Raw genomic sequence first — 24,202 nt, 5'->3', positions numbered from 1 at the left:
TCGGAGTAGAATGACAGGCAATTGCGGCTTTTAATTGACGGTGTAGTCTTTCTACCATACCATTAGCTGTCGGATGATATGCCGTTGTGGTATGATGGTTGGCACCGATGAGCTTGACCAGTTCTTTGAAAGCGCCCGACTCAAACTGCCGGCCACGGTCAGTGGTGATGTGTTCGGGGCACCCGAACCGTGATATCCAACCACTGGAAAGGGCAGCAATGCAGCTTTCGGCGGTGATGTCCTGTAGTGGGTAGACTTCTGGCCACCTTGTGTAGCGGTCCACGATGGTTAGGCAGTACCTGTAACCTAAACATAAAGGTAAAGGACCTATCAAATCCAAGTGGATGTGTCGAAAACGTGCGCAAGGGCTTTCGAAGGCTTGTAGCGGAGCTTGAGTGTGTCTGGTCACTTTGCTTTTGCTGACATAGTTGACACTCCTTTACCCATTGTCGACAGTCTTTGCGGATACCAGGCCAAATGTAGCGCTCTGTAACTAACTTGACCGTAGGCTTGGCTCCTGGATGGCTTAAATTGTGGAGCGAATCGAATACCTGCTTGCGATATGAAGGTGTGATGAATGGTCGAGGATTACTTTGAGAGACATCGCAGTATACCAGAAGAGCTGGCTCTGACTCTAATCGTATTTTCTTCAACCTAAGCACAGACCCATTTTTCAGCAGATCCTGTAGCTCGCTGTCCGCCTCTTGTGCTTTGACCAGGGAGTGGTAATCTAAGGGTATAGAAACTGCCTCGATACGCGAAAGGGCATCTGCAACAATATTGTCTTTACCAGCTACATATCTGAAGTCTGTGGTGAATTGGCTTATAAAGTCCAAGTAGCGAAACTGGCGTGGCGAACTGTTCTCTCGGTGATTAGCAAAGACAAACGTAAGTGGTTTATGGTCCGTGATGATACAAAATGTCCGAGCTTCCACCATAAATCTGAAATGTCTAATTGCGTCATACACTGCCAATAACTCTCGGTCATATGGGCTGTACTTTTTCTGTGATGGACTTAGCTTCCTCGAAAAGAATGCTAAGGGTTGCCATTCATTGTTCTTGAACTGTTGCAGCACAGCACCTATTGCTGTATCTGAAGCGTCCGTCTGTATGGACAGTTCTGCTTGAGGATCTGGGTGGACCAAAAGCGTAGCTTCTGAAAGTTGCTTTTTAGACAGTTCGAAAGACTCTAATAGGGCAGGCGTCATGTTAATAGGCTGCGATCCCTTCGTTTTAGGCCCAACGAGGAGTTGGTTGAGCGGTGCTTGAACTTTTGCAGCATTAGGTATAAAACGGCGATAAAAATTGATCATACCTAAAAATCTTCGTAATTCTTTTAGCGTCTTGGGTACCGGGAAGTTCTGAATGGCTTCAACCTTCGATTCTAACGGCTGTATTCCTGCTGCTGACACGTTGTGACCCAGGAACTGGACTTGCGTTTTGCCGAAAGTACATTTGTTGGTATTTATTAGAACTCCATATTCTGCTAGTCTTTGGAACAACAACTTGAGATGCTCTTGATGAAGGGTACTGCTGCTGCTGAAGACTAGAATGTCATCCAGGTACCCATAACAAAAATCTAAGCCCCGCAGTACCTCGTCCATGAATCTTTGAAAGGTCTGTGCGGCGTTACGAAGACCGAACGTCATGAACGGGAATTCGTAAAGCCCGAAAGGAGTGGCGATAGCGGTTTTCGGAATGTCGTCTTCGTATACTGGTATCTGATGATAAGCTTTAACCAGGTCTATGGTTGAAAAGACCGTACTGCCTGTCAACTGGCACGTAAAATCATGCAAGTGCCTGATAGGGTACTTATCGGGAATTGTACGGGCGTTTAGGGCTCTGTAATCACCGCACGGTCGCCTCCCGTCGTTTTTCTTCTTAGTTAAATGTAACGGTGATGACCATGGGCTGTCAGATCTTCTTGCTGTGCCACTCTGTAACATCTCATCGAACTCTTGCTTAGCAATTTTTAGTCTTTCCGGGTCTAACCGTCGCGGGCGGCTAGATACCGGTGGTCCATCGGTGGTACGGATATGGTGCACCGTAGAGTGTTTGGTGATGTGCGGCTTTCCAGCAGGACGAGTGATTTCTGGGAATTCTCTAAGCAGGCGATGATAAGATGTATCCTCTAAAGTCGTACGGACTGAGGAAATTGTTTCCATAGAACGTTGTTTCGGGAGTGCAACAGCAAGTGTGGTAACACCGTCAACGAGGCGCTGGTTGCGACAGTCGACTAGCAGGTTGTAGTAACTTAAAAAGTCGACGCCGATGATGGGCTTTGAGACGTCTGCTACGACGAAACGCCACGTGAAAGCGCGCCTAAGTCCTAGATCCAGCGTTAAGGGGAGGAAGCCATATGTGTAAATGATAGTCCCATTTGCAGCGAACAATTCGTATCCCATTTTGTTTCTAGGTTCCCGAACAGCGGATCTTGGAAAGACACAGAGGTCTGAACCGGTGTCAACTAAATATTGCACTTTGGTCTTGCGATCCGTGATGAACAGGCGGCCCGAAATTGTAAGGCAGTCGTCTACCGCCACTACTGGCTGCCTTGAGAGTTTCCCATCTTCTTGTAGCTACACGGTTGAATACATTTGCGTGCGCGCTCGCCGAATCTATAATGGTACCAACAGTACGGGTAGTTATTTGTTTGTGAGCGGGAACGTGCGCGGGAATGTCGTCGCGATCTGTCTATGGCGAATCGTGAGCGGGATCGTGGCTGTCTTCGGTTAAGTTGCATGCTAAGTATCTCCATCTGCTTGCTCAGCTCAGCTACGGTCTGATTCAGGCTTTCGAAACTAGTACTTGGTACTCCTAGAGTGGAACTAGATGCACTGGCTACTTGCCCGGCTACTCGACCGGCTACTGGCACGGCTACTTGCTCGGACACTTGCAATGTTGCTGGAACGATTTCGTTGATACGGTTGGCAAGCTCTGCCATGTCTTCAAGGCTCATCTTCGTATGCTGCGCTGCTATACACGTCTGCAAATGCGTTGGGAGTCGACTTGACCAGATGGTACGGATAAAATCGGTTGGAACAGTTGGCCCAGCTAGGTGTTGTAGATGCCGTAAAAATTGTGTGGGCTTTCTATCACCGAGTTCCTCGTGCATTAGCAGTTGTTTTATTTTACGCTCTTGTGAAGCTGACAGCCTCCGTATTAATTCGGCTTTTAATTTGTCGTACCTGCCGGTGGAAGGTGGAGCTACGACCAGGTCCCTTATTTCCGCTGTGTGCTGTGGTTCCAGTTGCGCTAGTACGTAATAGAACTTCGTGGAGTCTTCTCGGATGCCGGACAGGGTGAATTGGCCTTCGAGCTGTGCGAACCATAATTCTGGATCATCTGGGTTGAATACAGGTACTCTCACTCCAACTCGCATCGTTTCTCCAGTGGCCGGAAGGGCGGTAACAGCTGTGGCGTCACGTGATAATGGAGCGTCCGGCATTGACATCTTGAAAGGTCTTCTTCTTCTTCGTGCTTCAAACGTCGGGGTCACCAGTGAAGAGGATCGCAGCTTAACCACCAATTAAAAACTCCGGCAGACTTTAAGAGTTATTTATTGTGACGAGTCAACAATGTTTACATTAGAGCGTACAGTAAAAATAGTTGAAATAATTACTTTATTAAAAATAAACAACAACAACAGCGCTTATATAGGCATTCCCCTCTCACGATGACCACCACGCGTGCTTGCCACTTTTGGGACCTCCTCCTAGGCGAAAACAAAAGCGATACATGCGGCCATCTTGCTGGGGGTGTGGTCAAGCGTGTGACGTCGCTGCGAGGACAATAGATGCGCATGCGACCATATTGCCGAAGGGGCGTATCCATACGTGTGACGACATACATCAGACCACTGCAACATCACCTGATCCATGACGTAGTTGATCAGGTGATGTGCTGCGTTTAGACGCATTGTGCACTCGCCACACTGTTGTTAAATTACCTCTAAATCTGGCAAGCGAAGAAACCCCAACGTGCAACAGTGCCCGCGGCGCCCTGTTGCAACAATGTAAGCTGATCGTGTGGGACGAGTGCACTATGTCACACAAGCGCACAATTGAGGCGCTTGATCGCTGTCTACAAGACATTCAAAGCAATCAAAAGTTGATGGGTGGTGTGGTAGTGTTACTGGCAGGGGATTTTAGACAGACTTTACCGGTTATCGAGAGAGGTACTGCAGCAGATGAAATTAACGCATGTCTTAAAGCCTCATATCTTTGGTCTAAAGTTGAAAAGCTTTATCTTACCACTAACATGCGAGTCCAGTTATTCAGCGATATCGAATAAGAAGCATATGCTCAGAAACTGCTAGAAATTGGTGAAGGCCTCCTAGACACCGACCAAGATGGTATGATTCCTTTCACACAGCAATTTTGTCATGCTGTGGAGTCAGAAGACGAACTTATTGAACAAGTTTTTCCGAATATGTAACAAAACATTGTTGATGAAAATTGGTTGTGTGAAAGAACCATACTAGCACCGAAAAATGAGACTGTTACGAAAATAAATAAAAAAATCAAATAATTTGTTACGAAAATAAATAAAAAAATAAATTGGCCGAAATAAACACCGAAACTTCAGTGTACAATTCTATTGACACAGTTATGTCATCTGATGACACAACAAGTTATCCCGTAGAGTTCCTTAACTCTTTAGAGTTGTCCGGAGTACCATCACACAAATTGGAATTAAAGGTACCTGTTTTGTTGATGCGTAACCTGGACGCGCCAAGATTATGCAACGGTACTCGGTTGCGAGTTACCGAACTAGGAAGGCCACAATTTTAACTGGAGAAGCCAAGGGAGACAATGTTCTTATACCGCGCATCCCAATCATACCCAATAACTTGCCATTCAATTTTAAACGCCTGCAGTTCCCGTTAAAAGTCGCATTTTCAATGACGATCAACAAATCGCAGGGTCAAACCTTAAAGGTAGCAGCATACATTTAGGCACGCCATGTTTTTCTCACGGTCAGCTCTATGTGGCTTGCTCACGTGTTTCCAAAGCAAAAAATCTGCATGTTTATGCTGAAGGAAAAAAATCGTTAAATATAGTTTATAAGAGCATACTGCAGTAGCTAGATAACTATAGGCCTATGATCGGGGTTCTGCAGTGCCTAATTACCGTCTATTTATTATATTGCCAATTTTCTTATGTTAAAATATTGTCAAGCAGTTATATTTTTCAAATGCGACTCAAAAAATATTTATGTCATAATGTTAGTTCTTTTCTACGCCACGCTCATATAAGCTACTCCAAATACTAATCCTGCGTAGACGAGCACCAGCTAGTATATAAATAATTGCACCCAGACTCAGGACAAACAGACATGTTCATGCACACAAATTTCGGTCCTGGGTGGAAGTCAAACCCACAACCTTCGGCGTGAAAGGCAAATATCTACTAACCACGCCAATCGGACCGTCAAACCATCGCTTATATCGCCAATGCGCCAACAACTTTGGGAACTAAGATGTTATGTCCCATGTGGCAGTAATTATACTGGTTCACTCACCCTTCAAGCCGGAACACAAAAATACCAAGTACTGTTGCTTTGCGGTACAATATCTGATGAGTGGGTGGTACCTACCCAGATGAACTTGTACAAAGCCCTACCACCAGCAATTATTTGTATATTAACTACTAATACTACTCTTATAACTAATATTGATAAGCGGTCTGATGATCTTTTATGCTTAGATATTAATCCTATCAAAAATCTAATTTGGATTTGTTTTTCTGTTGAAGATATTTTTAACAAAACCTAATATAAATTCAAATATCATTTATTTAAGTAAACCCTTAAAAGCACTTTTGAATCATTTAAAAATATTAAATTAAATGGAATAAAGATTCTATGAAAAAGAATTAGCAAGAGGCTAAGTATTTACTGAAAAGAATTAACAAGAACCTAAAAATTTACTTTAATCTCCGAATTAAATTACAAAGATATGTAAATTAAATAAATTATTCAAATATTGAAATGAAAATTCACTTTAAAATCAACGAATAATTACTTCACGCTTTTTATCATCTATATAATCTTATATCGCCTTATTTATGAAATTTCCTTATTTTTATGTATATTTCTATATGAGCCGACCTTTAGAGTTCACGAGTTCTAAGAAAACAGCCCATACAGCTCTTTATTGAAGAATTTATATAGTTTACTTGAATATGTCGTACAAATATACCACTTAAATTATATACTACTAGTGATCGCCCTATGGTCGAAAATCGACCATAATTTATTTAATTTTTGTCAAAGTTTGAATGTTATTAAGGTATTCTATTGTCAAATTAATACATATAAATAAAATTGACGTTGCTGTCTGAGATTTAAACATAACTGCCTCTTTTAAAGTTAATATGGCTAATTGCGATATACCAAAACAATCATTTTTTTTGTCTGTCAGTCCGACTGTTTGTCCTTTTTCTCGCTGGAAAAACGCAACGGATTCATGGCAGGGTAGCCCGAGGCGCGTGACTTCGCGTTTAAGTCGCCGAGAGCCAGAGTAGGTTTCGGCGACTGCCTGGCCACAGCAGCTCTGTCCGATCCGAGATATGTCTCGAACTCTGTCAGGCTGCAGTTAGGGGAGAAGTACGTTCCCACAACTACGTACTCTCCCCACCCCGTGAGGATCTGTTCCAATTCGAATGAGGATCGCCACGGTGTCCATCCAAGTTCCGTGCCCAAACAGGTAGGTGAGAGACGTAATAGGGATAGCAGGCCACAGCCAGGTCAATCTTCCACTCCGCCATGGACTGCAGTAGTAGATCCTGAGCCCAGGCGCAGTGGTTTTATTCATCTGAAGGAAGCTGAGTTTTGCGCTCATGTCAACATTACAGCTTCCTTCCCGACCTGGAACCGTCCGACATTGGTGGTGGTCTTTGTGCCTAATACTACCTTATCCGTCGTGATGGGTAGGTTGCACTCCCTCGGCCCCATCATGTGCCCGGAGGGCTTTCCAGCATCCGCGCAAACAAGCGAAGCATCTTGCGGGCCGGCAAGACGGGGGCGGCTAGTACAGAACATTCTTCCCGACTGTACTGTCATCGTGTTTGGACTCTACTACCACTTACCATCAGGCGGACGGTTACCATTTCAGTTTGACCAAAGACTATAAACATTCCAAGAGGAATGATGAATGGAACGCGTGTGTATACACGCGTCCAATGCGTAATTGCGTTGTGTTTAATGTTTTATTTTACTAATTTAAGGTATTTGTAATGCATATTTCACAAAAATTTTAACTTTCTGCACTTCTCCTGTATCTAAACTTTAAACTGTGCAAAATTTCATTATTCTTCGTCCACGCAATTGGCGGTAAAAGGAGTACAAAGTGGGGTGCTTCACATATTTATATTACAGATATAAGATACTAAGGATTGCTTATTTAAATTATTACGTTTATTATACTAAGAGTGTAAGTAATGCGTGTCTTGTTTATAATTAAAACAGATATTATAAATGCGAAAGTAAGTCTGTCTATCCGTTACGCTTTCACGGCAAAACCACTGAATCGATTTTGATAAAATTTAGCATTGAATAAGCTTAAACCCCAAGGAAGTTTATAACTTTTTTTATGTTATACCTTCCCTCGTTATCGCTCGAGCGATAACTAGTTATGTTTATAAAAATTACCCCAGTTTCGTGGGAAATTTAAAGTTGCTTTTTTGGTTTGACAATCGTAACCGATTTATTGTTAACGTCATATATAAGTTTTTAACTAAACAATTAAAGTCTTGATTTTTTCTAGTTTTTTTTGTTAGTTTGACGAATCAACAATTTTAGAGGTAATCTAAATTGTATTCGAAACTGTCTAGTCATCCAGTTCGAATCCGTTCGAATAAGTAATTAATTTTTTTTTTTTTTTTTTTTTTTTTTTTTATTGTGAATGATGATGAATTCATTATCTTTATTAAATAAATCTGATTACAATATTACTTTTCTTTTATATTACAGAAATTATGATCATTACATAGGATTTGATTTAAATTTAGATTATTAATTTTTATTATTTTAGTCAAATTTTAAAATAGTACCTCCCGATTCCCACCCGACGCAAAGCTGCCCATAATGCAGGCCGCATTTCCGCGTTGTATGGCAATGGACAACCTTTGTGCCAAGTGTGACCCGGAGCGACTGTCAAATCCCCTCTCTCTAAGGCGACAGCCAATTTCCCTTATTAAGCTGAGGGCATCCGACACCCAACATCCTGACGTCTCAACCGCTAGTGGCACAAATAAATATTTTTTTAAAAAGGGGGCATACTTCTCCCGTTTCCTCGCTGCTGCACTCTCAGCAGCCGCCCCAGCCGTCCAGACCCGTTGTGTGGGCCAGGTGAGAGGCCGCGAAGGTATTGACACAGGTAGCATCCCATATCAAACTTCTTCCCCTTTGCCATGGGACCAGTGTCAAGCCATCCGATCTCTTGCCATCGGAGCGACTGAGACCTGGTGGTTCCAGGACGCATGGGACATTCGCCGAAACCAAGGCTCTCCGGACAATGTCGTTTAGAGCGTGGTGTCGGGGAAATCTCCCCGAGCATCGTCCGCAACTCAATGCGTGATGACCGTTGGCACCCACCATGGATCCGCAGATGCATCGGTGTGGTTGACAAACATCGCAGCCAAGGCGGAGAGCCACAGCCACACGCAAAGAGTCACTGTCGAGAAGTAGGGGGAAGGCAAAGCCTGCAACCAAGCTCCAGACTCCGCCCTCGACACCGCTCTGAGTCTGGCCAAATCCGCTCCCCCAGCCGCACTGACAAGTCGGTCGAGCTCAGACTTGTACCCCACATCATCCCAAGAACGCTGCCTTTCTGGAAATCTAGGAAGGGGTGCATTCGGGAAGAGCGTCTCCCACTTGGCTACTCCCTCAGCAGCAAAAGGTATGATAGTCCTGCCTCCATCGGACGATAGAATTTTAGAGACCAGACTAACAACCCCATGCGCCGATGCGAGAAAGGCAGGCAGACACACATCCCTCACTCGTCGCCCACCTAGACCCCCAGACCGTACAGGCAAAGAGGCTTGGCTCCACTGTTGAGTTTCATTCAATGACACATTCAAAATACTTTCTACCGTACACTTTAAGGAGCTATCAAAGGAAGATATATCTTGAGAGAACAACCAGACAGGAGACGTCCTTAAAAGATAGGTAATCTTTGGTACCGCAAAACACATTCTCAACAGAACCAAGGCTACATGCGCAGAGATCCCAGTGAGACGGTTCTGAGCAAGTAAAAGAAGACGTCTCCCGACTTCAATAGCTTCGGGAACAGCCTCCGGAAAAATAGGTGAACCCAGAAGATTAAAGGTTTCACGAGACAGCTCCTTGAGGCCAGGTAGAATGGAAGAGAAAAGGGAGAATTTATTAAAGGGGCCGGCTCCACATTGAAAAAACTCGCACTTATCCGAGTTAATCTCTAACCCTAAGTCTTTAAAGAGGGGAATCAAAGTAAGGATATCTTGCCTCACGTCTTCTGGCTTTCCCCCAATAGTGCCATCATCTAGGTACCATATATTAAGAGGAGATTTTAAGGACAAGATTGCCTTATGGATTGCAAGGCTGAAAGTAAGTGGTCCAAGCGGATCCCCCTGCTGTGCACCAACTTGGGAAAGTATTAGGGAATTTTCGAAGAAGAGCTTAGAAGGGAACTGATAGACCTGTTGAAGAAATGGATAAAGAGAAGGAATGTTTCTACTTACCTCATCAAGGAGTACGTCCCTTTCCACTGAGTTGAACGCGTTCTTAAGATCTAATTTTATCACTACACAATCTGCGTTCCCTGGCTATGTTACAAATGTACGTGTTGCGTGTATTGCTCCCTCACACCCCATTTGGGTTCCAAACCCCAACTGGTGCGGCTGGAGGTTTTTGGCCATATCCTCTCTAATAGTACGACACCCTAGTTTAGCCACTAAACGACGAAAGATGCTCCCCATTGCAATTGGTCTAATGCCCCTATCTTTTTTTGACAGCGCGCACAGACTCGCCCCGTACATATATGGACAAACTTCCGGATTTAATTGCCCACTAAGAAGGGAGTTACACAAATCAACCAAAGATTCAAGCAAACGTTGCCCGTTGTCCCCTGCAGAATTCGTGATCAGCTCTTTTAAATGAACTGGACGAATACCATCCAAACCGCCCGCTGAACCATTATGAAAACTGCCTAGAGCCTGGATCACCTCTTCCTTTTTGACTTTTAAGATTTGAATGGATCGATCCGGCGCCAGAGGAAAAGCTAATGGACGGGATGGGGATGGATGTTTGGACCTCAAGGAAGCTAGAGTTTCGGGACCAGGCGGTGCTATTACATCATCAGACATTAACAAGCGCACTTCCCCCCTCAAGTCACCCTCAAACACCTTTGACTCGATCGCCTTTTGGACTGAAGACGCTCTATAGGACACATCTTTATCGACATCATCGGGTGCGCCACAGGATATTATGTTGGCCTTCACTTTGGACGTAAGGTTACCCGAGCCCTGCAGAAGTGGTAATTTAAGCGCAGTATAAGAAAATGTGAGCAGTGTACACCAATCTGTTGTTCCATTGGTCTCAATACACCTTCTTATAATGTCGCACAGTCTACCGGCCGCTAGGTTCCTCACTCCCTTAGGAACATGCCTTAGCACCCTTACAGATCTCCTGAGTGACGCTAGACCATCAAGAACATTGATAGGAGGCTGTGAACCCAGAGATGGTGCACTTATACCGTCGTCGTCGGGTTGAAGGGACTGCTACGCGCTAGCGGTCCCGACAGGGAAACGAGCCACATCCTTATGTTTATGCCCAATATGTATTTTAAGCCCATGCGAGTTAAACGTTCCCGCCGAACTGGGGCAATGAGGACATGTTAACCTTAGAAAAGGGGAACTCATGTTTTACAATATAATAATAATATCATTGATTTTGAATGTGAAAATTACATTTTAAAATATTAAAATAAAAAATAATAATATATATATATATATATTCTATGTGGAGCGTTTACTATTGTCCTTGCGTGCAGCGCCCTCCATGTAATTAATTAGTTAATTTGAATACACATGTACTTAAAAAATAAATATATACTTGTAAAATTATAAGAACAAAAACATACTATGTTATTTTTTATTATTGTTATTATAATATGCTTAAGTAGTACTAAGAAACCAAGACGACGCGTGCCCGAGATTGTAGGCTTTTATAGTAAGACATTTCGAGATGAGTAAGTAAAATTTGCCTTAAGTAAACTTATAATAAAATATTTTATATAGTTTATGACAAAAAGCTTTTAGCTTGTGTAATAATATTAGATTAGAATTGAAATAATAATACAGGTTCTAAATACTTATATTAATAATTTACTTGGTGGTATGGCAATGTGCAAACCTGGGAAGGTACACTTCTTATATATTCTATTGCCAAACAACAATTTCTTCAACAAATTATTGAATTCTGATTTGAAGGGTTAATAAGCCAGTATTGCTACAGGCACAAGGGACATTAGATCTTTGGTCCCAAGGTTGGTGGCATATAATGGCAAATGAGCTTTGCATATCACAATTATCGATCAGAAGATATTACTTGGGAGGTAAATTTTGGTTAAAATGTAAATCTATGGCTAAAAATAAAGTTATCAGGTTATTGAATATATTTCAAAATGTGTGTACAAATTCCTACTGGCGAAATAAGAAACTACCATTGCTCATTACGATTCACAATGATTACAACGCTTTTGGAATCCACCAAAGCGATAAGTTAGAAATGTTCAGTCTAGACACGTGGGTTAGCAATGTGGATTTATCCTCTCACATTGAATGTTCTTTAGCCACAATTGACAACAGTAAAAGTAATTATAATAAAGAAGCTTGTGATGTTACAGTGGATACCTGCTCATATTGGCATAGAAAATAATGAAAAGGTTGATATATTAGCAAAAGATGCAGCACGAAATGGTATTTTCTACCATTGCCTACCATATCATTCGGAATTATTATATCTGCTTAAACAAAGAATGTACAAATTTTGGAGAGAGTATTTTTATGAGCGATCGCATACTAAGGGGGTCTGTTACAAAAAAAAAAGCAGCCTGGACTTTCCATAGTCCAGGCTGCTTTTTTTTTAAGTCTTTGGTTTGATGGTGCCAATATGACCAGGTCTTCAACTTCGTTTAATGGAATGTGCCCGACATTCCATTAAATAACTATGGTTTCCTTATGGGTAAAACACGCTCACCTAATTGCAGTATATGTAATATCATAGAAGACACGTAATAATGGATGTTCGAAACGAAGCTGATAGAATATTTTTTTTACGTTTAATTAATGGGGGCATGTAACAGTGTCCTCGCTGACCCTACATCAGAACCAGCGAAAGTTTTGTACAAGCTAGTGAATGATCTTATTAAGAATAAATGTAATTAACCAATGTGTTCAATGTTCTGTAAGCACTATGAGGGTGGCATTTTCTTAAAGAAAAAACTCTTTAAAATAAATGAAATAAAAAAAAATAAAAAAAAGTTTGGTGGCTTATTGACAGTGCATCTCGTATAGGCATTGGTCTATAGACGATGGTGACCATTTACCACCAGGCCCAGTAATTCCTACAGTATAATCTAAAGTTATAGACCTAGACCTTGCGCTTTTAAATTACAATTTAAATGGAATTTACTACTGAAGATCCAAAACCGCAAATTACGTATGATTAAGTATAGAAAATATCCATCTCTGCATTTAATCTGTTTATATATATTCTGTTTGCATAAACCGAAAGGCTATTACACCACATAATTAACGGGTCACCTGACTTTTAGCCGTAATAGCGCTGGTACTTGTGGTATAATAATACACTTTAATTAAATATTACCATAAAAATGATCAACGACAAACGTCAATTTAAAAATCCTTCTCAATTAAAAATATACCATGTAATATTAAGCAAAATATAAAACGATATAAAATATATATAATATTAACCTTTCAGCAAAGTGTAGCTTAGAGCTTGATTACGCAAGTTATTGCGAGACGATCAAGAAAGGGTTGAATGCGCGATAATATTCATTACACGAGTAGTGATGGACCCGAAACAGAGCTCACATTGATAATAATTTTTAGCTTAGAAAGTCTCAAGGAACAGTTGTTCGGCTTATTTGTTTCGCAATGTGTGCAATGTTATTTATCAATTAATATGGATATTAGTCCGCGTTGCGTTTCGCATTGCGCCCCTAGAGTCAGAATTATACATAATCGTAAAAAGTAATCTCACGTGAAAGTGACATCCCTAAGGTTAGATTCTAAGCAATAAAACTTGACACCACAACGGATGGATTTAACGTGTTGCGCCCTTTGCAGAAACTCTAAATTTTACTTTAGCCTATTTAATGTGCAATGGATCTTTAATTTCTGGATGAGTCCGATTTTTAAAGAGAACGTGTCCTTGAGCGTGGTTAGGGTAAATTGTAAATATGCTGGACGCGCTGCAGTTCGAGATTTCCTCATCATAATGATAATGATATGTACGCTATGAGCATCGTAGGCCCTCTGCGTGTAATTGGTTAAAGCGCTGACTGAAAAACTTTGGTTTTATTTACCTATGTACACCTAGCAAATTTCGTACTACAATATTTAAAAATAACCGATTGTCTTTTTAAATATTATCATCGTTCCGTATGGAAAACCCACAAAAAGTAGACATTATTTTAGATATATGTAATGAAATTTTGCGCACTTTATGACGAAATGAAAATAAACCTAACAAGTTTACAAATATTAATCAAAAAGTCTGTTCCATAGTCTTATACGTCGTTGATAAGTCAGGCAGTCTACACGTAGCTTGTTTTATGTTAAGAGAAAAGTTAACTTCGAAAATACTGCGGTGTGCGCGAAATTAGGCTTTCTTGGGATCACTGTTGTTGGTTATATTGTGAAAACAATGCTCCACTTATAATTAATTTACTACGAAGCTTAAAATATGTTTATCTTTCAAAAGTTTAGTGCAATATAACGTCTAAATTACACTCTAGACGAAAATCAGATAAATTGTGGCATAAATAATAATAAAAAATGCAGTTAAAATATAAGGCTTTTAATATTTGTTTAAACATTGTTAGTAAAAATTCAAGAGAGCTCATCACTTAGATTGTATAAAAAGTTAAGAATTTCAAGTAATACAACAAAACAAATCAAACAGAGCCTGTCAAATTTAACACGGAACAAATACGCAGTTAAAAATAAAGAAAAGCGGAAGCAAAAATGTGAAACAAACAATCCCAATAAAAAAAACAGTAATACTATGAATGTACATGAAAGTATTACTATAATATTTGCTATCAACAATGGCAAAAAATTTAAATCAAAATGAGTAAAATATATTTTTTCATACATCTGTTTAGCCAGGATAATACTTTAAGGGATTTGTCTATTCCTACACTTTATAACGTTATGCACCGCTTGAAGCTTAATGCAAATTAATGCGTAGAGTGAGACATTCAGAATACGACAGGGCTGTCACTCAATCTTATTGACGTTATCGAAGAGAAGTGAGGCAAGTTTGAGCAAAGTTTCTATCAATTTAAAGCGCTTTAATTGTAAACAAATCAAAAGTGAGCAGCTTCGTTTTATTAAGCTATTGAGTTTCTTTCGCCGGTTCTTCTCAGCTCTACTTGAGTGCTTATTTCCAAACCGGTGGTCGATTTATGACAATCAATAAGCAAGTGTAACGCTTTTATATTGAATAAAATTTTTTGACTTTGACTTTTGACTTTTATGATAAAAAATGTTATAGAAACTCTGGATTTTTTGAATTGAAAATTGATGACCAATTAATGACGTCTTCACATTCCGTTGATTGCTCATGACATACCCACAGAAGGCCTTACGATCATACACTGATTTCTTAGAGAGCATTAACCAATAAGAGTATTAAAACAAAATAAGCGATTAACAGCGTCGATCAGCCGTAAAACTTAATATTTATTTATTTATTCAGAACATTTAAGTTACGTAACTTATAATATATAGAACTTATGATATAATAAAAAATAAAGTTAAATGCGCTTCTTATTATAGGATATTACGATATGACAAAATATATGATTGCTTATTACAGCTAGCTACAAGAAATTACAGTAAATATTAATCTATTAGATATTAAATATTTGGATGACAAATAATTTAATCGTTAAAAATAATAGTGTGACGGATCAAAAAACGAGTTTTTTATCTTATTATGAAAGATATCTTTGATTTCTAACAAAACTTTGTATGTTAGTGTCATAAATAGTTAATTTAATTTTGTAGGTTTTTTTTTTTAAATAATGAAAGTTGAATCGATTCGAAACGATATTTTATATGACTTAGAAAACTTTTTTGTACTCTTTCAATTCTTTGGTTTGTGTTTCTAAAATGTTAATACACAAGTGATATTAACATAATTCGAAAATTTATTCAAGTTACAAAATTATTCACATTGACTTTTGACTTTTGAAAGAAGGCCTTTGTCCAGCAGTGCACCATAAATGAGCTATTACAATACTTTTATATCGCATTTTATAATACGATTTATAAATATATATATATTTATTAAAATAACTAGGCAGACTGTCGAATCGACCATCTGATGGTAAGTGGTCACAACTGCCTATAATAATTGGGACTATAATACTAGCCCAATAAAACATCGCCGATGCGCCCTTACCTTGGAAAATAAGACGTCTGTTGTGTATGTTATACTGGCTCACACACCCTTCAAACCGGAATATAAAAGTACTGTTATACTGGCTCACACACCCTTCAAACCGGAATATAAAAGTACTAAGTATTGCTAGAACATATGATGAGTGGGTGGTACCTACTCAGACAGGCTTGCACGAAGGTCTAAGTAAGTCAAAATTAATTAATTTTAAAAATTAATTGTTTTGAAATTCTCAACCCTATATAATACGCATTATCCAGCAAGTTACGCCTCAGCGTATTCCACTATCCAATTAAGCCTAGACTAGACAAGACTATGGAAATCCCCTAACTCACATCACTTTTACTTGTTAGCGAGTGTAATTCCACACAAACTTTAATTATTCAATTATAAATCTTATTTCTTTTATATAAGAGTTAAAATTGTATGAATGAAACGTATCTCTTGTGATCGATGATCATTCAATGTTGGAAAACCTTTATTGAAATTCTGTATGCTCATATTTTGAAGTGCGCTTTTAATGAGCGCTAGATTATTCAGTGATTCCCTCATCAATCTGGGATGTTTTTTTTAGTAAATTATTTTACCTTGTATTATAATTATATAACTTGTTGCGTATATATTTTATGCTTTTAAGTAATTTCAGTAATTAATCCTTATTAAGGATTAATTAAGGATTTTCAGTAATAATGCAAAGTATATATTTATAGTATTTGTGTACATGATTGTAATATATTATACAGTTATATATCTCACTGCCTCTTTAATCTATTGGTTAAATAAAAAGCCTGTAATCCTAATGTCTGGTAGTTGGAAGTGAATACACTCCCGTGCCTCGGGAAGCACGTAAAGCCTTTGGTCTTACGTCTAAACTCTTTGCGGTCGTGTCGGATTGCCGTCCCATCGGATAATGATTGTGTATCTGTGTTTCGAGTCAGTTTTTCTTTCATAATACATTGAATAATTTGAACAAAAAAACCTAATAAATTTCTATTGACCTGGGATTTGAACCCAGGACCTCTGGATCTGCGGCCTTATATCTAGCCACTCGAACAACGAGGCAGTCAATCATTATAATATTAGAAGGATTATTCATCTAATTACACAATTATCATAAAAATTTCATTATAATTGATAAATCTGTACATGAAATTCAATAATACGTTTTCAAGGACATCTTAAGCAATCTTGATTTCAAACTACTCGATGAAGTAGTTTATCGAGCGAAAACTTATCGGTAGTATTTGCTGTTGGTAGTTTGTGTTTACAATATTAAAGCTCCAAAGATGTTGTAATGTTTAATATTATTTTGTATCCATTTGTAGGACTTGAGATTGTTTGCTTGGGTACTCAGTATTTACTCAACCGTTAAACAGCTTTGTGTTACTCTGTACCGGCAAGAATGGAGTGAGCCAATGTAATTGAGATAAGGGAATAACTTAGATCATACGGTCGAAAGTATAATGGCAGTGTAATATAGTGCAGTGCAGTGCAGCAGTGCTATATAGTTCTTATATTCCGATTATCTATCATTTACTATCAAGAAGTACATTTGCTCGACGACCTTTTTTTTAAAAAAAAAACACATGTTTAGTTAGTTTGTTTTATACTGTTTGTTATCACAGAGAACAGGTTCAATGATTACCAGCAACGACGTAAAGTTTCAAACGATACTTCAAATTCTAATAGACAAACTTGGTATAACGTCAGGAGTTGATAGACGAGAAATTCCGATTTCGATCGTTCTACAAATATACTTAAGGTCGTAGTAATAATGAATTTTTTAGTCATAATGAATGAATTATTTGTATAGGTATTCTTCGGTGATGTATTTGTTTTCCTATTGTATGTTATAGGCAGGCGGACGGACAAATGGGCCCCCTGAAGTTAAGTTGTCACCACCGCACAGACATTGGCACTGAGATATATTAACCATTCCTTACATCGCCAACGCCAATGCGCCACCAACCTTGGGAACGAAGATGTTATGTCCCTCTTGTTTGTAGTTACACTGGCTCACTCATCCTTCAAACCGAAACGCAACAACAACACTAAGTATTGCTGTTTAGCGGTAGAATATCTGATGAGTGGGTGGTACCTACTTAGACGGACTTGCACAAAGCCCTAACACACAGAAAAATAAAATGAAACTGAAAATTTATGGGGAATAACCATAAATATTCAGTTAATAAAACTGTGTGCGATTTTACTAGTACGCATCTAAGAGGTTAAAGATTTTTGAATTAAAACAAGTATATTTGAAAAGACAGTATGAGTAGGATTTACACATATTATAATATAATATTATTTATTCTTGAAAATAAGTTCCCATTTGTATTTCGAAATATATTATATATATTCTGTCTCTATCAATATTAATAAAAACGTATTTTTTATTCGTTCTGAAATAATATATATATATTTAGAAATTATATCAACAGACAGCGCATTTCGGCGAAGGTTTTAGTGAATAATATTATTATATAAATAGCTGCGCCTTACAGCTTCACACAACTTTACATATACACATCTTTAAATTAAAACTATTGACGTCACAAGCATGCAATTTCATATTCTTACATATATGTAAACATTTAGTGACGTTTTGGAAAGTTATAACAAACAAAATATCAAAATACAAATTACAGTGTAAATATTTACAAGTTTCTGCTAAAAAGAGTCCGTGACAACTATGACGTATAATCCTGGGCCAATTGTACACAGTAACAGCCTGTAAATGTCCCACTGCTGGGCTAAGGCCTCCTCTCCCTATTTGAGGAGAAGGTTTGGAGCTTATTCCACCACGCTGCTCCAATGCGGGTTCAATGGTGCTCCAATTGTACACAGATCATCGCTAAAAATATATTATATACAGACAAATTGAATACATCCTTTTTTGAAGACGGTAAATAAACCATATTTGTGTAGGACTTAGGTTACGTTGAAGTAGTTTTTTTAATTTATAAATGGTCCTAACCACCCAAAAACATTGGCATCGTAAGAAATACTAACCATCCCTTACATCGCAATGCAACGTCAACCATGTGAACTTAGATATTATGCCCTTGTGCATGTACTTACACTGACTCATTGATTATTATTTATATATTGATTTGACGTATGATACAGTGCTCATAATATTTTTAATTTATGTTATTTAAAGAACAATTGAACCTGATGAATTGATACCAAAACATTTGTTTTAATGATATCTAAATAATTTACAATGACACTTCGCTAGCGCGATTCAAAATACCGCCATCTATGAACTATTGTCGAGTTTGAAGTGACGCTGTATATTATAAAAAAAAAACTTGGTTCAAACCCGGTCAAGCACCACCGAATTATCGCATACCTAATTTGTGTTCATAACAATGAATCTTCAGGCCATAATGTAAATAATTCATATTTTTATTATTTAGATAATATGTGTGAATATCTTATCTTAACTAACGGATTTATAAGTTTTGTTTAGCGGTTAAACACAGTTGTATCTCTTTCAGACATCATTGATTTGACAATCAAAATAAGAAGACATAATATTGCTTATATTGTTTAGCATGTATACAGTGATATACGAATAACAAACGTCAGCTTATTCAAATTTATTAAATTTATAGAATTATTACTAATTAAATCAAACAATACAAAAATGTATACTCATCTCAGAATTAATAATCATGATAAAGTTTTTAATAATAAATGACAAAGTATGACCGTAATTCGTGAAGTTATTCCCTGAGATTTTGAACCAAGCACATAAATTATGTATTAGCATCAAGTCGCCTTATTCGATAATACTTCAAATTTTGAGTATTGACACATTATTGCGAACGTGATTTATGCTTGGATAATAATTATTCATTTTGAAAATTTTAAAATTAGATTGTCATTTTTTATATTTTTTAAATAGGTAAGCATACTATCAAATGAGTGCGCCTGTGTTTGCACACACACTTGAGCACTATAATATCTAGTGCGCATGTACTTAAGGCCTTATTGTTAATCATTATATCATCATTAAACTAAATTAAAGCATACATTAAATGCCAATTCAATTTAATTTCATTATACTAAAATATTTTCACTAAATGTACTAATTGGACCACAATTAGACTTCAATCCATTTAACCTAAAATAATATTTTAAGTATCCTTGTATTCATTTCAAAATATGTATTGATAATAATTATTAAGGTGCCAAACCATAAATTGGCGATCTTTTGATTTATATAAGCTTAAGAGGAAATATTAAAGATGTATATCTTTCATTATCCGATTTAATATTGACATTATTTATTGTTGTATTTATGTTAGTAAGATATAAATATATTATATTACTAGCATCCGCTGAGCTTCAGCCGCTTATATATTTGGGGGAGGAGATTTTAGATTATCAGGGTATAATATTTATTACAAATCCATTAAGCAACTTTTGCAGGTATGTATAACAAGCACCCAAACATAAAAACTTTCACATTAATAAAATAATGCTAATTGATTATTCTCTGGAATGCTTTCTTCATGCTTTAATTCTTCTCAAAAACGAAAGGCGGCCTCATGGCAGCAGTGCGACATTAATTACTGCGAGTTTAAGCATTTTCAAACTGCGGTAAGAGTAGATGAATAAAAGTTGACAGCATCGTCATACATATAAACGACATTGTACCTAAGTTATAACGTTGCTTAAAATTCTATTCGAACGCGTCCTTAATATTAATCCGCAAATCCAGTATTTTGTCAGCTATTCGTCTTTTCAGTAATTGCAATGGTCTAATTGTTCAAAGGCTTAACTAAACAATGGCGTCTGACCCCGTGCTCATGTTCGGAGACTAATGTGATTATGTTATACCAAGATGCACACTACACTAACGAGGGGTATCCGGTTCACCACAACATATTCTGCCTTAAGCAAATATATCATATTATCATGTAGGAAGTATCCTGATACGTGTCATTTTGAAATCAATATAATTTGTTATAATATATAAGTAATAAACTGACTGTAAGTGGTCTGTAAAGCTATTCTAGGAACACACGAAACTTCGCTGAACATGCCCTTGAAATGTCAAAAAATAATATGCGACATTGACTTTAAAAATTATAAGCTTAAAAGGACACACGGTTCTGTTGTTGTTGAGTCTATACCTGGCTGGTGATAAAGAAATAAAGTTAGTTGTCAAAGAGGTAATGTCTATAATATACAAGTTATAGTTATATTAACTAGTTATATAAATTATTTTAGTACTTAAGTTTTTGTTTTGTTTAATTTAAATTTACTTATAAAAGGGAAGATGTTGTGGTTGGGTCTATACCTGGCTGGTGATAAGGAAATAAAGTGAGTTGTCAAAGACGTGATGTCTGTAATATACAACAGGCTGATGCATGGAAAAAATGGAAACAACAAAATTGGAATTGAACAAAGCAGTGCAGTGTTCTTATTTTCAACTTCACACCGTATCCGAACTGGTATCGAAGCTGCACGGGGCTAGGTTTTATTCCGTGCTAGACGCCACCTCTGGTTTTTGGAATGTGGCATTAGACGAAAGTGCAGATTTGTGCACGTTTAGCACTAATTTCGGTAGATACCAATTTCTTCGTCTTCCGTTTGGTATCAATTGCGCATCAGAAGTTTTTCATGGTAAGTTAAGACAATTTTTAGAAGATTTTGACGGAGTAGAATGTTACATTGATGATGTTATTGTTTGGGGTGAAACAAGAGAGATTCGCGATAGGCGTTTATAGACACTATTAGAGAGAGCTAGGGAAATTAATTTGAAGTTTAATGAGGACTAGTGATCGCCCAGTGATCGAAAATCGACCATAATTTATTTAAATTTTACTAAAGTTTAAATGTTATTTAGGTATTCTATTGTTAAATCTACACATATAAATAAAATGGATGTGTCTGTCTGTGATTTCAAAATAAATGCCTCTTTTAAAGTTAATATAATATTTGCGATTTACCAAAACAATATTTTTTTTTAGTTTTTGTTTGTCAGTCTGTTTGTCCTTTTCTTCACGCTTGAAAAACGCAACGGATTCATCGCGGATTAGCCCGAGGCGCGTGACTTCGCGTTTAAGCCACCGAGAACCTGAGTAGGTTTCGCCGACTGCCTGGTCACCGCAGCTCTGTCCAATCCGAGATATGTCTCGAACTAGAACTAGAACCGTTCGACATTGATGGTGGTCTGTGGTTGCATGGTTGCAGGTTGCATTCCCTCGACCCCCAACATGAGCCCGGAGGGCTTTCCAGCATCCATGCAAACTGCGCAGTGCAGCTTCCCGGTGCAGCCCGCCGATTTTTGGTCATCGACGCCGCACCGGAAGCAAACCACCGTTTAGTCTTTATTTCATAGACTTTTTCTGACTAATTCGTCAACGCAGAGCCTAAACCATAGGGGTTAGAAATATCTATCAATATCTCCTAGGAAGGCAAAAATAATACTTTTTTTTTAAACGAACTGTGTTTGTGATGTTTGTATAAAGAATACATCACAAACACCCTAGAGCCTTTACAATTGCGTCGAGAGATAGCGGCACTGAGCGCTTTCTATCGACCGTATCACGGCGAGTGCTCTGAGGAATTATTCTCTCTAATTCCTGCTTCCCCCTTCCTTCACAAGTCTACGCGTGCTGGCTCTCGATGTCACCGCCTAACTGTACATCAATTCCATCGTGCACAAAAAAATTTGATAACTTCTTTCTTTGTCGCACTTCCAAAAAATGGAATTCTTTACCAGCTCACGTGTTCCTCTCCTCTTACAACCCGGGTCCCTTCAAACGAGGCGTGAAGAGGCATCTTGCGGGCCGGCAAGGCGGGAGTGGCTAGTGCAGAACATTCTTCCCGACTGTACTGGCCGTCATCGTGTTTGGACTCTACTCGTACTTACCATCAGGTAGAGTAGATTCATTTGCTATCCCTCTAATAATGACTCTACATTTGCCTTCCCGGCAAATATAAAAAATAATAAGCATTCCATTATTGCCATGTGCACCACTTGATAGTCTCGAAGCTTTACCTCAACATGACTCTCAATTCCTCTTCTTCTTTGTCCAAAACTCTTCCCAGTTCAGCTGAAGTCGGGTCTCCTACTTCAGCTGAACTAGGACGTCTGCGCCAGAGAGCTCTGTCCTGGCTTGTCTGTATATTCAGATTCTTTTTCTGGGCCTTTTTTTGCATGTTTGACCACCATTGTTTGGCTTCTTTCTATTTTTCTATTTAAGGCTTTCTTGATGGGATGGTCATCGTCACGTCTCACGATATGGCCGTACCAGCGCAGTTGACATTCCTTCAGTTTTTCAACAATTGGTGTTACCTTGAACGATCCCCTAACATAATCATTCCTTACTTTGCCGTAATTCCTACAGATTAATTTTAAGATGTGCTAAGCGAGAAGTAGTATTCGTTCCAAGAATACCACCCATGAGAATATATCATTTGAATTTGAAAGTATATAGTTCCCTCTTAAAGTGTGCTTCCCCATGATAATTAAAAATCCCATTGCCTGTCGTTGAACATAGCACTGATTTTAATGAGAACTGTTATCACATGGACAGTTTTTATGTTGCATGCTCCAGAGTGAGCCCTGCGAGTAACTAAGTAATTTTAGCCCCAGAAGGAAATACCACAAACGTAGTTTTTGATATAAATAAGATGTACACATATATATTGCAATATCAGAATCACTGACTGATATTACAATTTATATAAGTTTTGGAGTCACCTACCGAGACGGGCTTGCACAAAGCCCTACCACCGTTTACAAAGAGGTGCTTCAATTATTAATTATAAATAAAGTTTTCTGTGAGTTGAATTTTGATAGAATTGAATAAAAAATATATATTGGTACGCTTGCTCATTTAGAGTATTAACTATATCCAACAGCGTAGATAGAACAGCCTTGGTGTTTAAACAACATAATCATACAATATCGTAGATCGGAAGATTTGTATAATTTTTTTTTTCTTCAATCCATTTAAATCAGTACAGTATATAGTAAGTTCACTGATGATTGTTAAAAGAATAATCATTAATCTAAAAATAAAAAAAACCCTCAACCTTAATTTTTTCTAAACAGGATGACATTTCATGGTTCTTAATTTGAAATCACAGACATCCTAACAATTAATTATCCTTTCTTTATACTTAAGCGAGAGCAAAGCCAGTGGTAATGGCTAGTACTAAATAAAATCGCAGACTTTGCCAAGGCTACTCAGTTTATTATCCTATCTTTTTCAAACAAATGATATGACATTTAAATAAAAAACAAATAAAAAAAAATTCACTTACATAAAAAAGAATTATACTTATGTTGTTTTAATGAAACAAAAAATAAGGCAATTAAAAACAAATGTTGTCGAATGAACTTGACTTACATTTTAATAACCTGCTTAAGGGCTTTTATAATATAGAAAAAAGTATATAATATAGAAAAAGTACATAATATAAAAAAGCAGTTATGTAGTTTTGATTTTATTATTTTATAAGTTTAAAAAGTGTTCAT

At 37.9% G+C, this 24,202-nt stretch overlaps 1 protein-coding gene across 1 annotated transcript; it reads right to left on the bottom strand.

Moving 5' to 3' along the window:
* Positions 1 to 2,542: 2,542 nt before the first annotated feature.
* Positions 2,543 to 3,454, bottom strand: LOC126778383 (uncharacterized). Its single transcript, XM_050501873.1, has one exon. The coding sequence runs from the start codon at positions 3,452 to 3,454 to the stop codon at positions 2,543 to 2,545; it is 912 nt and encodes a 303-aa protein (XP_050357830.1).
* Between the last annotated feature and the right edge of the window lie 20,748 nt (positions 3,455 to 24,202).

Source organism: Nymphalis io, chromosome 26 (genome assembly GCF_905147045.1).
Source record: "Nymphalis io chromosome 26, ilAglIoxx1.1, whole genome shotgun sequence".
Classification (NCBI taxonomy): domain Eukaryota; kingdom Metazoa; phylum Arthropoda; class Insecta; order Lepidoptera; family Nymphalidae; genus Nymphalis; species Nymphalis io.
The sequence above is the reverse complement of the archived record's forward strand: the minus strand, read 5'-3'. Positions and strand labels throughout refer to the sequence as shown.

Excerpts from the sequence above, each read along its gene's own strand:
- LOC126778383 (XM_050501873.1), bottom strand. The coding sequence starts at position 3,454 with ATGTCAATGCCGGACGCTCCATTATCACGTGACGCCACAGCTGTTACC.